The sequence below is a fragment of the Gracilinanus agilis genome, chromosome 2 (genome assembly GCF_016433145.1).
Source record: "Gracilinanus agilis isolate LMUSP501 chromosome 2, AgileGrace, whole genome shotgun sequence".
Classification (NCBI taxonomy): Eukaryota; Metazoa; Chordata; class Mammalia; order Didelphimorphia; family Didelphidae; genus Gracilinanus; species Gracilinanus agilis.
In genome coordinates this window covers 122,753,343-122,765,830 of record NC_058131.1, presented here as the reverse complement: position 1 = coordinate 122,765,830, position 12,488 = coordinate 122,753,343, and the positions used below count along the sequence as shown (strand labels likewise).

Sequence of the window (12,488 nt, the reverse complement as noted above, 5' to 3'; positions counted from 1 at the left end):
GTAGCAATTATAATCTCAGACAAATCAAAAGCAAAAATAGACCTAATTAAAAGAAATAATTGGGGAAACTTCAGTATGCTAACAGGTACCATAAACAATGAAATAATATCAAAAAATTTTATAAGAAGTTTCTTTTATAAAGGCCTCATTTCTCAAATACAAAATGAGTAGAGAACTGAGTCAAATTTATAAAAATACAAGCCATTCCCTAATTGATAAATGGCCAAAAAATGTTCTAAGTCACTACTTATTAGAGAAATGCAAACTAAAACAACTCTGAGGTACCATTTCATACCTATGAGAAATGAAAAATGCTGGAGGGAATGAGGGAAAATAGATACATAAACTACGGGTAGAGTAGTGATCTGATCAAACCATTCTGAAGAACTATCTGGAGCTATGCCCAAACCACTACCAGTTCTATATCCCAAAGAGATCAAAGAAAAAGGAAAAGGACCTATACTGACAAAAATATTTACAGCAGCTCTTTTTTATGATGGCAAAAAATTGGAAGTGGAGGTAATGTTCATCAATTGGGAAATGGCTTAACGAGCTGTAGCATATGACTGTGATAGAGTACTATTGTTCAAAAAGAAATGCAGATGGGAGTGGTTTCAGAAAAGCATAGCAAGAACTATATAAACTGAAGCAAACCAAAGTGAGAAGAACCAGGAAATCATTGTGCACAGTAAGAGCAACACTTTAATAATGATTAACTGTGAAAGATTTGGCTACTCTGATCAATACAATGACCCAAGACAATTCCAAAGAACTTATGAGGAAAAAATGTTATCTATTTTCCAGAGAGAGAACTGATGAACTCTGAATGCAAATTGAAGTAAAATTGTCATGCTTTTTTTGTTAAATATAGCTAATAAGGAAATGTATTATGCATGATTTTACATGTAAAATTGATATAACATATTGCTTGCCATCTCAATAGTTGTGGGAGAGTGTAGAAGTGAAGGAAACAAATTGGAACTCAATTTTTTTTAATGTTAAAAAAAATAAATTCTGGAGGGGAAAAAAGATCACATCAGCCTTGTTATTTCACTTGATCACTACCCTTTTCCCCTCTGGAGGGTGAAGTCATGAATTCAAAAGTTCTATTGAAGGAGAGAACTCAGCTCAAATTTCTTCATTTCTCACCAAGCTTCACTACTTTGGGATTTCTCTGACTTTTCCATCATACCTTCCCTCATCTATCCTTCATCCATTTGTGTTGTTCATTTGTAGGTTGAATTAGATGGTCTCTGAGCTTCTGTCCAATGAAATCCAACAGGTATTTATTAAGTTTGTTACTTAACATTAATTATTAATTGTTAGATTGTTAGATGTTAGAGACTCAACAAGAAAACAGAAGGCAATCTCTCACCTCAAGCAGCTTAAATTTCATCTCTAAAAATATCACTCTAACTCAAGGACACCTATAATACTTTTAAAAAGTAAACTTAGGATCAGTAAAAGTATCACTTCTACAGCAACTAGTGAACTTAAATAACTCAATTCTAAGTATTCATAGTATTGGCTAAAAATTGAAATAGTTTCAAGGACTGTTTAGACAAATTTGTGGAAGAATTTATCAAAATCTTCATAACTGCAGCAATGGTTAAGTAAGGATAATATGAATTCTACTCCTAAGTTTTCCACATTGATGTTAAATGAAAGTTAATCAAGCTTAACTCAAAAGATGGTCTTTGCTGTCATAGTCAAAACACAAAATAATGTAATAGATGAATCTTGAGTCTAATTTATGCGAAATTCATATCTTCTATAATCTAATCAACTGTTAAAGCTGCTAAATGATTACATTTGTTAAGCCAAAATTAAAGAAGAAAAAAAATCAAATAGAACAAAGAGTTATATGCCTGCTATTGTTGGTGTTGTTCAGTTGTTTTCAGTCATGTTAGCCTCTTCCTGACCCCATCTGGAGTTTCTGTAGCAAAAATATTTGTATAGTTTGTCATTTCTTTCTCTAGTTCATATTTCAGATAAGAAACTGAGGCAAACTAGATTGTGTTTTGCCCATGGTCACACAGATGGTAAGTATCTGAGGCCAGGTTTGAATTCAGGAAGACGAGTTTTACTGACTCCAGATCCAGCACTTCCCATTGACTTGTGCCACCTAATGTCCCTCATTATATCTATATATGAGCTTTTTTAAAAGAACAAAGACACAAAATTATACTAAACATATAAGAAAGTGAAACATCTAAATTAGACTATACATTTTAAAAATATTTTATATGGGAAATTAATATTTGCAAAAGACTTTATTTGCAATTCCCTCTTCTGGGCTGTGTTGTTGTTTTCCGACATGATTCAATTTTGAAAATGTTTATAAAGCATCTATTATGTTTAAACAACTATGATTAGATGCAAGAAGCAGAGTCAAGGTTAAATTAGACACAATGCCTGCCCTCATGTAATTTATAATCCAAGAGGATGTTAACTTAAATTTCTGTGGCAAAAAACAAATAGTCACTATCTTGAATATGTATATGTAGAAGTAGAAATTAAAACAGAAACAAAAAATGAAGTATGAATACAACTTAATTAGCAAAAACTTCCTTCTGATTAACTGAATATTTTAAAACTGCTTTTCACTTATTAAATTATAAAAAATATTCTGCACTAAATGGAAATAACAGGACAAGTATGAAAAAAATTCTATCCCATTTCATTACAAATTACCAAATATTAGGTTTGGGAGAAGTACTTCAATTAATCAACTAATAAATATTTCCTGAGCATACTAATTCAATTTTCAACTCCATGAACATTTATTATGTATCTACTATATGCAAAATATTGTATAAAGTGTTGGAGATACAGAGATGAAAAATTGCACTAACAAAATATTAACTAAGGTAAGTCATATAAAACAGACATTTCTGGCAATTATAAATTAAACTCAGAGAGGCATTTAAGAATGAATGAATAAAGAATTTCTAGAAATTTTGTTTAAAGCCAAAAGAAAATAAAAAGATCCAGTGAATCAGAGAGGAAAAAAAAATGAAGGCCAATAAACAAGATTCCACTAAGCTTTGTATTAGTGTACTTGGTTATACCTAATGTTTGATATCATACTATGCTGCCAATCAATAGGGAGCATGGATTTGTGCATATATTTCTTTCATCCACATATTTGGTTTTGAATATGAAAGAAAATGATCACATCACAAAATCTATGAAATGAGAGTCTGAGAAATCTGTATCAATTTAGATACATTTACACTATAAAGGGGAAGAATTTTTAAGTTCTAGCACTGAACAACAGTTTTTAATTAAATTTATTTTAAAACCTTAAACCAAGTAGTGTCTACATAAAAGTTTATTAAAGTTATACTAGAGTGTGGACAAGTTTTTGCTTGCTTTTTAAAAAAACCACATAATATAGCTGTTTTCTCTCACAAAATTACATATTATGATGTATTTTCTTATTAGGTTTCATTTTAAATAACTCAGGCAATATTATACATTAATATTAGTCCTAATCAACCTTTCCAATCTTAAAAGCATTGCTTGATAGCACTGCTTCAGAAAAAATAAGTAATTTGTAACATCTCCTAACTAGATATTGGCATTAAGTTTCTAGCTTTACTTCTATATTTTCCATTAACATGCAAATCAGTTTTCCTGACTTAGAAGGTGAGAAAAAAATAAGTCATTAGTAGAAGAAGAATCATTAACAACAGATTTACCGGTTTGATTCTAAGTTGATCATCTACAACCTCCAGAATGGCATGTCTTCTTGATATCCTTTTGTCAGTTATCTATAAAAAGAAATTTAAACAATATGGGGATCTCAAAATGTGTTTAAATAAATCAAGAAATAAAGTGTATTGAATTAGAGCTATAGAGGTAAAGTTAATTTATTTTTTTTAAACCCTTAACTTCTGTGTATTGGCTCATAGGCGGAAGAGTGGTAAGGGTGGGCAATGGGGGTCAAGTGACTTGCCCAGGGTCACACAGCTGGGAAGTGTCTGAGGCCAGATTTGAACCCAGGACCTCCAGTCTCTAGGCCTGACTCTCAATCCACTGAGCTACCCAAATGCCCCAGGTAAAGTTAATTTAGACTTAAGCCAATTACTAAAATCTGTGAGGTCCAGGACCTCAAAATCATCATACTCTACGGAAATGAACTCAAAAAGTCATAAGAATTGAAATAAATACTTATGAACATTTCAGACTATTGATACTCACTATTCTCAAATGCACCATCCTTGTAACATCATAAATGTGAACGTTTCAGGACTCTACTTAATAGCCAAAACAGTGGTGTAATTTTTCCAAATATAGTCATTTTGAGAGTAGTTCCTCCCCATCTTCTTTCAGTAAAAGACATTCACTCCTACTTTACTAAAAGCAAAGGTCTTGAGCTTCCTCTTCCAACCTACTCCAAAGCACAAAATATCTCTTCATCATCCCCCACAATTGCTCCTCCATTATTCCAGGTTCTAATGTTAACCAATGCTAACTCCTCCAATTATGTTAGTAATCCCTTTCCCAGTAAGCTAAAATGTGGCAAGTGTTCCACCTAGGGGGCTGCTCCTCTCCACCCTGCCTGAGGACATTTTTGTATGCCCTGCCCCTCTGTCAGGGGTAATGGGGGGGGGGGGGGGGAGGAAAGGGAAGCTCACAGACAGCTTGAAGGTGCAGTTTGGGCACTCAATCTCTAAAAGGTCCACTATCCTATAGTCTATGTCCTAGGGCAGTAATGGCAAACTTATGGCACATGTGCCAAAAAGAGCACACAGTCTTCTCTGTGGGCATAGCTACAATTGCCTGCCAGAGTTCCTTACTAGAAAGCCAGAGTGCCTGAGGCTGAGCTGCTCCCCTCCCCCTCTTAACACATGCCTGAGGGCATTTCTCATATGACCTGCCCCTCTGCCCAGCAGCCAATGGGAGCACTTCCTCCCTCCCCTGTCTGGGATAAGGTGCTGGGGTGGAGGTGGGGAGGGGATGTATGCTCATATGCTGTATGAGGGTACAGTACAGACAGCGGTCCGTAGATTCTGTGGGGAAGGTGACTCCCATAGTGGGGTTGGAGGAGGAGCTAGGTTTGGGACTAGCATAGCTTACAGAATGACACATACCTAGAGGGAAGCAGAGCTTTGGGGCCCTTCTCCTCCCCCTCTCCACACAAACTTCTCAACACCTGTCCCTTTACCCAGCAGCCCATGGCAGTGCTTCCTCTCTCCCCTGTCAAGGTAAGTGGGGTGGGGCAGCAAAGGGGGAGGGCCCAGCCCTCCATCTCTAAAAGGTTCTCCATCACTGTCCTAAGGTAATCCTATACCCACTAGTCTACTCCCTCAATTACTTCCTTTTCTCCATCTTTAGTCTCTCCTTATCTAGTGGCTTCTTCTCTAAAACCTCACACATCCAGGTCTTTCTAGTCATTAAACCTTCATTCTTCATCTGATTTTGGCATTCCCTCAACTTACCACAATTGTTTTCCCACCAAGGTTCCCCTTAATTAAAACCTTGCCTCACACCATTTTCCTTCAATACTGTTCAATGGGGATTGTTTCTACTCCCTAAATCCTACAAACTTGTCCCTCCTTTTACTCAAAATCTACTGACTTTCACATTTCCTGATTGTCAAACCCATCAATCCCACTCTGGCTTTGTCATCCTCTTCAGTTCCTTGCCTAGCCATTTAAAAAATACTCTAGGTAGTAGTCAAAGGATATGAACAAACAATCCTCAAAAGAAAAATTGGAAAATGTTAACACACAAGTGAAGCAATGAGCCAAATCATCAATAAGAGAAATGCAAATCAAAACAATGCTAAGATTTTACCTCACAACCTATATATTAGAAAACATGACCAAAAATGGCAATAGGTTAAGAAGAGTCATGAGAAGATAGGTACATTGATGAATCTGTAGGTGAAACTATGAAACAATACAATCACTTTGGAAAGCAAGGAATTATGAAAATAATGTAACTAAAATGTCCTTTTACCATTTGAACCAAAGGCTCCATTACTGGGCTTATATCCCAAGGAAGCCACTGATAAGAAGAAAGTTTCCACCTACACCAATGTATTCATACATCATCTTTGAAAATAACAAAAAATTAGAAACAAAGCAGGTACACATTGATTTCAGAATGGCTAACCAAATTGCAGTATGTGAATGTAATCAATATTACTATGTAGTTAGAAATTATGAATATGATACAGAGAAGCATGGAAATAGCTACCTGAATTGATGCAGAACAAAGTAAGTAGGCCAAACAGACAATATACACAATTACATCAATGTAAATAGAAAGAGCAACCACAGACAAAAAAAATCAAAAGTGAATGTTGAGATTTTCTCAATGTATTCATTGGTTGTATTGATTTTTTTTCTCTTTTTTCTTGCTATTTGTTATATGAGATGGCTGACAGAAGAAAGTGAAGGATATTTGGGAAAACTATGATAATGTAAAAAATAAAAGACATTAGTAAAAACTTTTTTTAAAAAACACATTCCTGAGAGTACCCTAGAATCACTAGCCCACTTCAATTATACACACAGCTTGCTATTTCCCAACCACTATTAAATACTAGTGATTTTTATTACTGAAATAACTGAGTAAGATGACTCACTGGGGTTGTATATAGTTGTTATTGTTATTATTGAGAGGAACTCACTCTCCAAGCCGGAGTAGGCCTGAGAGTCACTCTTAGACCACAACGCTATTTGACTTTCTTTTTAAACAGTAAATGTAGTTTATTTATAACAAGATAATGAGGAATGAGGAGGACCAGAGGAAAGGAGTCCCTAAGCTTAATATTCTTATTTCTCCACCCAAATGCCCCTATAGGTCCTCACGGACCGTCTTCATAGATCTTTAGGCTACACCAGTGATGGGCAAATTATGGCCCGCGGGCCAGATGCAGCCCCCTGAAATGTTCTATCCTGCCTTGTGACATTATTCCTAATCTGACTAATACAATGAGCAGGATACAATAGAATGAAACTTCAAAAGAGTTGCCTTAGAAACAGACTGACAGATGAGCATTTCCTTTCCTTTGGCCCCCTCTTTAAAAAGTTTGCCCATCATTGGGCTACACTATTCCTACACTCTTTCGCACTTACCCAAACCCAACTATCTTCCCTGATCTGACTGGTCTTCAAATTGTTTTGATAGACAAGTTAAACAATTTATCCAGGTAAGATAGCTTTAGCTCAGATGACTTCACCCCTGTAGGCCAGAGGCCACAGGCCAAGATGGTTGGGCTGTTCTCACAGGCAGGGTTACTGGGTCTTGGCAGCTCTCTCATACAAACAGTCACAATCTCTCAGAAACACAGCAGTTACAGGATCACAGGGAGATGGCAACTGGATACAGGGATGGAACAGATCTCAGTTTCTTCCCACTATTTATACTACAGGACCTCCGGGTATCAGGAAGGGCAAGTCACCTCCTACAAACCAACACAGGAAGTGAACTCTCTACTCTTTTCCAAACAGGAAAAACCAACCCCTCAATGGTCTGCAGTCCTTGGTTTAATCCTTTCCCCAAATTCTGGAATTCCCCCTTCAGTTCCCTGTGTGTGACCAGACCCTCCTTTGCAAACTCATGCCTTTGCTAAGTTGCAAAACCCTAGGTTCTTATTCTCCATTACATTACCAATCCTTAAAAAAACTGCTGATTTTTTCATTTTTTTTCATCTGTAGGAGGTATGTGTGTGTGTGTGTGTGTGTGTGTGTGTGTGTGTGTGTGTGTGTTTAAGCAGAATATCTTATGTATATGATGGACTTCTGTGGCATGTTGAAGAAATTAGCAATAACTCAATACTAACCATATGTTCAGCAACAAATGGTATAGAGAGTTCTACTCTATAAACACCTCCAAATACTACCTATAAGTTTTAAGGTTTAAAAGAACAAAGTACAACATAAGCAGCTATTACTGACATAAAAATTTCATTGTCTTTGTCACTAAAAATGTGTGAATAAGGCTTTGTATCATAAAAAACAATGAGTGGATGATACAAGTGACTGTGTTTTTCTCCTAAAACTCATTTCTCTATGAAGGCACAGAACAACTGAGTGGTATATATTCAATATACCAACTTCAAGAACAAGAGCTAATCTAAAAAAACAAATTTTGGAACAAAGAATAAGCTGGAGAACAAAGAATAGGCAGGAAAGGGTAAAAAGGGTTTGAGGCTAATAATTCAGATGATCACAAAAGACATATGTTAAAAAATGGAAAATATGGCACATGGTAGTTAAAGTAGTTTATTATATACAATATAACTAGAAAATATCACCATAAGGAAACCAAGAACCAAGAATCTCCTCGAATGACTCCAAGAAAGTAACTTTTAAGAACTGTCATCATTATAATAGATGACAATATTAAAAAAATGAGAAAACATTTTTAATTAAATAATATGTTAATTACAATGCCCAATTATTAAATACAATGCCCAATACCAATTCTAGATGACTGATATGGGAACTAGCATTCTTTCTCTTGGCTAAGAGATGCAGATTATTGATGTACAATGTTTCAGACTGTCATTTATAATCACTGTATTGAAGAGTTTTGTTTAAAAGTTTTATTTTTATTGTTGTTCTTCATAAAGAAGAGAATTATGGGAAACAATATATTATTTGGAAGTGATGCAGCTCTAATAAAAAGGAAATGCAAAAAGGTCATTAAGTCAGTTATTAAATTATCCTATGGGCTAAATCAACAAAGAATTTAGAATGAACACTTCGCTTAAATAAGGCAAAAGAAATCCAAATCATATTGGAACAATAACTTCATGTTAAAAATAATATTGAAATGATTCTATTTCAAAGGATTAATGAACTCCAGTTTTAAAACATGTAGTGTTTTAAATTATTGTATGTATGTATACATCTCACCTAGGATTTGGAAGCAGATTTATCAACATAGATTAATGACTGGAGGAGAAAAGGGATAGCTCATTTCTCTTCCTGTGTGAAATCTTTTATCTTTTCTGATTCCTACTTGCTTCAATTTGTTGTTGTTCATCCTTTGTTTTCGAATATGAATAGTGGCCAATGCCATCACAGGGTGATGTCCTGACTTGTGTTGAACTGGATTTAAGTGAGGTACAAAGTCTTCAGTCTCACACTCTCAGAATCATCAAAGTTCAGCATCAAAATAAAAGACAAGGCAATGGCCTGGAATGCGGTGGGCGACCTTGCCATTTTCCATGTCTGACCAAGTTCTAGATCAGTGACCATGAACCTTTTAGACATGGAGTACTGGGTCCCACTCTGGCCCTGACAAAGTGCCATGCCGCCCCGCCCCCCACTGAGTGCCAGGCATGCTCTGCCCCCCTCTTTACCCCACACAGAGGGAGGAAGCACTCCCATTGGGCTTCTGGGCAGAGGGGCGGATGATGTGAAAAAAATGTCCTCAGACCTGGTGGAGAGGGGGAGGGGAGCAGCTCCACCCTAGTCCCTTTGCCTTTCTAGTAATGAACTCTGGGGTTGGGGTGGCTGCGTGCCCACAGAGAGGGCTGTGTGTGCCATCTTTGGCACCCATGCGACCTTTGGAACAAATTTTTCTCATGGGCCCATTCCATTCCACTGGAAGAAGGCTTCACATGGTTGGTAGCTATCCCCCTCCCCCTAACTCACTGATAATTTAATGATTTAATGGTAGCTATGCCCCTCCCCCTAACTCACTGATGATTTAATGAAGCCTGTAAATAACCCTTAATCTGGTTTAGTCTGTCTACCAAGATTGTTTTACCTAGGTGTGGTTACTGGGCATGCTACAGTTTCTTGGAGCCTCAGGTGAGAGTTGGGTAACAGAAGGACACTAAAGGACACTAAAGCCTTGAAAAGGGCAAAAAAAGACCTTCATACCAGAAGTGCTATTGCATATACCCCATAAATGAATGATACTTTATTACGTGCCTAGTATGTGTCAAGCACTATCCTAGGCACTGGGCATTTGTTGTTCAATCATTTTTAAGTCATGACCAACTCTTTGTAACCCTCATTTGGTGTTTTCTTAGCAAAAATACTGGAGTGGTTTGCCATTTACTTCTCTAGTTCATTTTACAGATGAGGAAAATGAGGCAAATAGGGCTAAGAGACTTGCCGAGGGTCACACAGCTACTGTCTGAAGCTAAATTAGAACCCAGAAAAATGTTGCCGCCTGGCTGCCATTCAAACCTTAAAGCAATTTATAAAGACTATTATTAATTGCCTTCATACTTGCCTTTGGCACTTATTCACTCACTATCTCACTTTAACTCTGCATCTCAGTCCAGTGCTGTAAAATAAAGGCACTGGACACTCCACACAAATGTAGATATATAAGAAGGTAAATTTCTAGTAAATCAAACATAAGATAAATAGTGTAGTTAGCTCATTTCTATATCCCAGTGTGACTTATAGGCTTGAACAGTTAACATATATTGCTTTAAGGTTCACAACATGTTTTGCATACTGTTATCATTTGATGCTCACAAAAACCCTGTGAGATATTATTATCCTCATTTTACAGAAGAGGAAAATGAAGCAGACAGATTTAAGTGACTCAACAATGGTCACAAAGCTAGTAAGGCAAGATTTCAATTAGGGTTGATGTAGGCCAAAATGTCCCACAAACCCTGCCAAGTAGCTGTAAACAATTAAAAGAACATAGAAACAATAACTAGTTAATTAGTATGGGGCCACTTTTCAGATAAAACATATGAGCTGCTTAGATTTACAATTATGAGAAACTCTTTACATCAATCTACGATCATAACTTAGGTCAGTGATGGCATAGGTGCCAAAGATGGCACACAGAGCACTCTCTGTGAGCAAGCAGTTGTCCTCCCCCACCCACAGTCATTACTAGAAAAGCAGAGGGACTTGAGCAGATCTTATCCCCTCCCCCTCTCCACCTTGTCTGATGACATTTTTTCACATCCCCCTCTCTGCCCAGCAGCCCAATAGAAGCACCCAGGGAATAAGGGGAAGGGAACCAAGACCTTGGGCCACTCCCCTACCCCCTCTCTACACTTGCTGAGGACATTCCTCACTTCACCCGCCCCTCTACCCAGTTTATAAGTGGAGATTTTGTACCTTTGGAACTACGTTCTTCAGAATCCCTTTCCTCCTTCACCCCGACGCAGCATGCTTACATTGTTTGTTTATAAGTTCTGTGACTCTGCCTCTCTCTTTCTTTCTTCTCTTGCAACAGGGACTGGGTTAGCTAGCTTTTTTACTTTAGTAATTATTAATAAACTTTATAAAATATAATACTTAGTTATAGTACATTAATTTTCATCTTTACTCTGGCAGCCCAAGGGGAAAGGTTCCTCCCTCAACTGTGTAGAGTAAAGGGGACACACAGTACCTGGTCTGGGAGAGGAGGTGGGGAACAGGCATGACACTTTGCAAGGAGATGGGGCAGAGCCTGGCACTCCATCTCTAAAAAGTTTGCCACCACTGACCTAGGATCTTAGTTGGGGAATTTCTGAACAGCAAGTATAGATGGTTCAGATTCCCAGTCACACAGGACTAGATTCAAATAATGCTCAATTTTCACAATCACTGCTGTGTGCAGTGTCAGTCTAGCCACTATTTAAGAGACCAGAAAGTCATCAATCACAATGCAGTTGTTTATTGTGAGAGAGAAAGGGAGAAAAACCTGGGGAAAAGTCCCTCACATCCTTGACCTGCTACATACTCTGTTGGAACCTACTCTCCAACTCCCAAAAGAAACAATTAGAACACCTCTTGTCAGTTAGAGGTTCTAATTTACATAACCACACAGATTCTCTTGGAACACTTTGCTGGAGGTTTGGTAAGAGGTTCTAATCTTCATATTCACTCAGAATGCAAATAGATATATGGTACATGGTATCAACTTGAAGGACACATTACACAATCCCAAAAATACTTTGTATAATATAGTAAAAACATAAGTTGTTTCTGCCTCACTCTCCTTGGATTCTGAATGGGGCAAAGGCAATCCTAGGAGAGACCAATTTTACTGGGGTCCTAGGCATATTCATTTTGGATATATTAATAACTATTACATTGAGAATAACACACTGATTCTCACTTCACACACTGCCTTCCTTAGTCTTCCCAGAAAAGGGCAAAATTTGAAGGAAAGTTGCATCCTATGTACACTGCACTTTGCTCCTCTCTGTGGGCAGAGTGAACCCTAAATAAAGTAACATCAGTCCTAGAAAATGACAGGGCAATAGCCACCCAAACAAATGATCTCTTAGTGATTAATCAATTACCTTACCTAACCTAATTGTTTCTACCTTTACAAACTACTCTTACTATCTAATTACTTTCTTATAATATCTTATAATAAATCTTATAATAATATAATATCTTATAATATCTTATATTATATTTTTATATATTATAATATAATCTTATAATATAATATCTTATAATAAATATAATATCTTATAATAAAGCTTGTTCGCAGCCAGGGAGTCAGTCTGACTGTCAGTCAGTTCTTTGGATGAGACCCTAACTGCC

At 36.9% G+C, this 12,488-nt stretch overlaps 1 protein-coding gene across 1 annotated transcript in view; it reads right to left on the bottom strand.

Moving 5' to 3' along the window:
* The window catches only part of APLF (aprataxin and PNKP like factor), a 78,600-nt gene extending 69,322 nt beyond the window's left edge, over positions 1–9,278 (bottom strand). Inside the window, exons 1-2 of the mRNA XM_044659486.1 lie at positions 9,111–9,278; positions 3,705–3,776 (exon numbers count right to left, since the gene is read on the bottom strand). Coding sequence (XP_044515421.1) covers positions 3,705–3,776; positions 9,111–9,278 — 240 coding nt within the window. The remainder of the gene's footprint in view (positions 1–3,704; positions 3,777–9,110) is intronic.
* Positions 9,279–12,488: the final 3,210 nt, after the last annotated feature.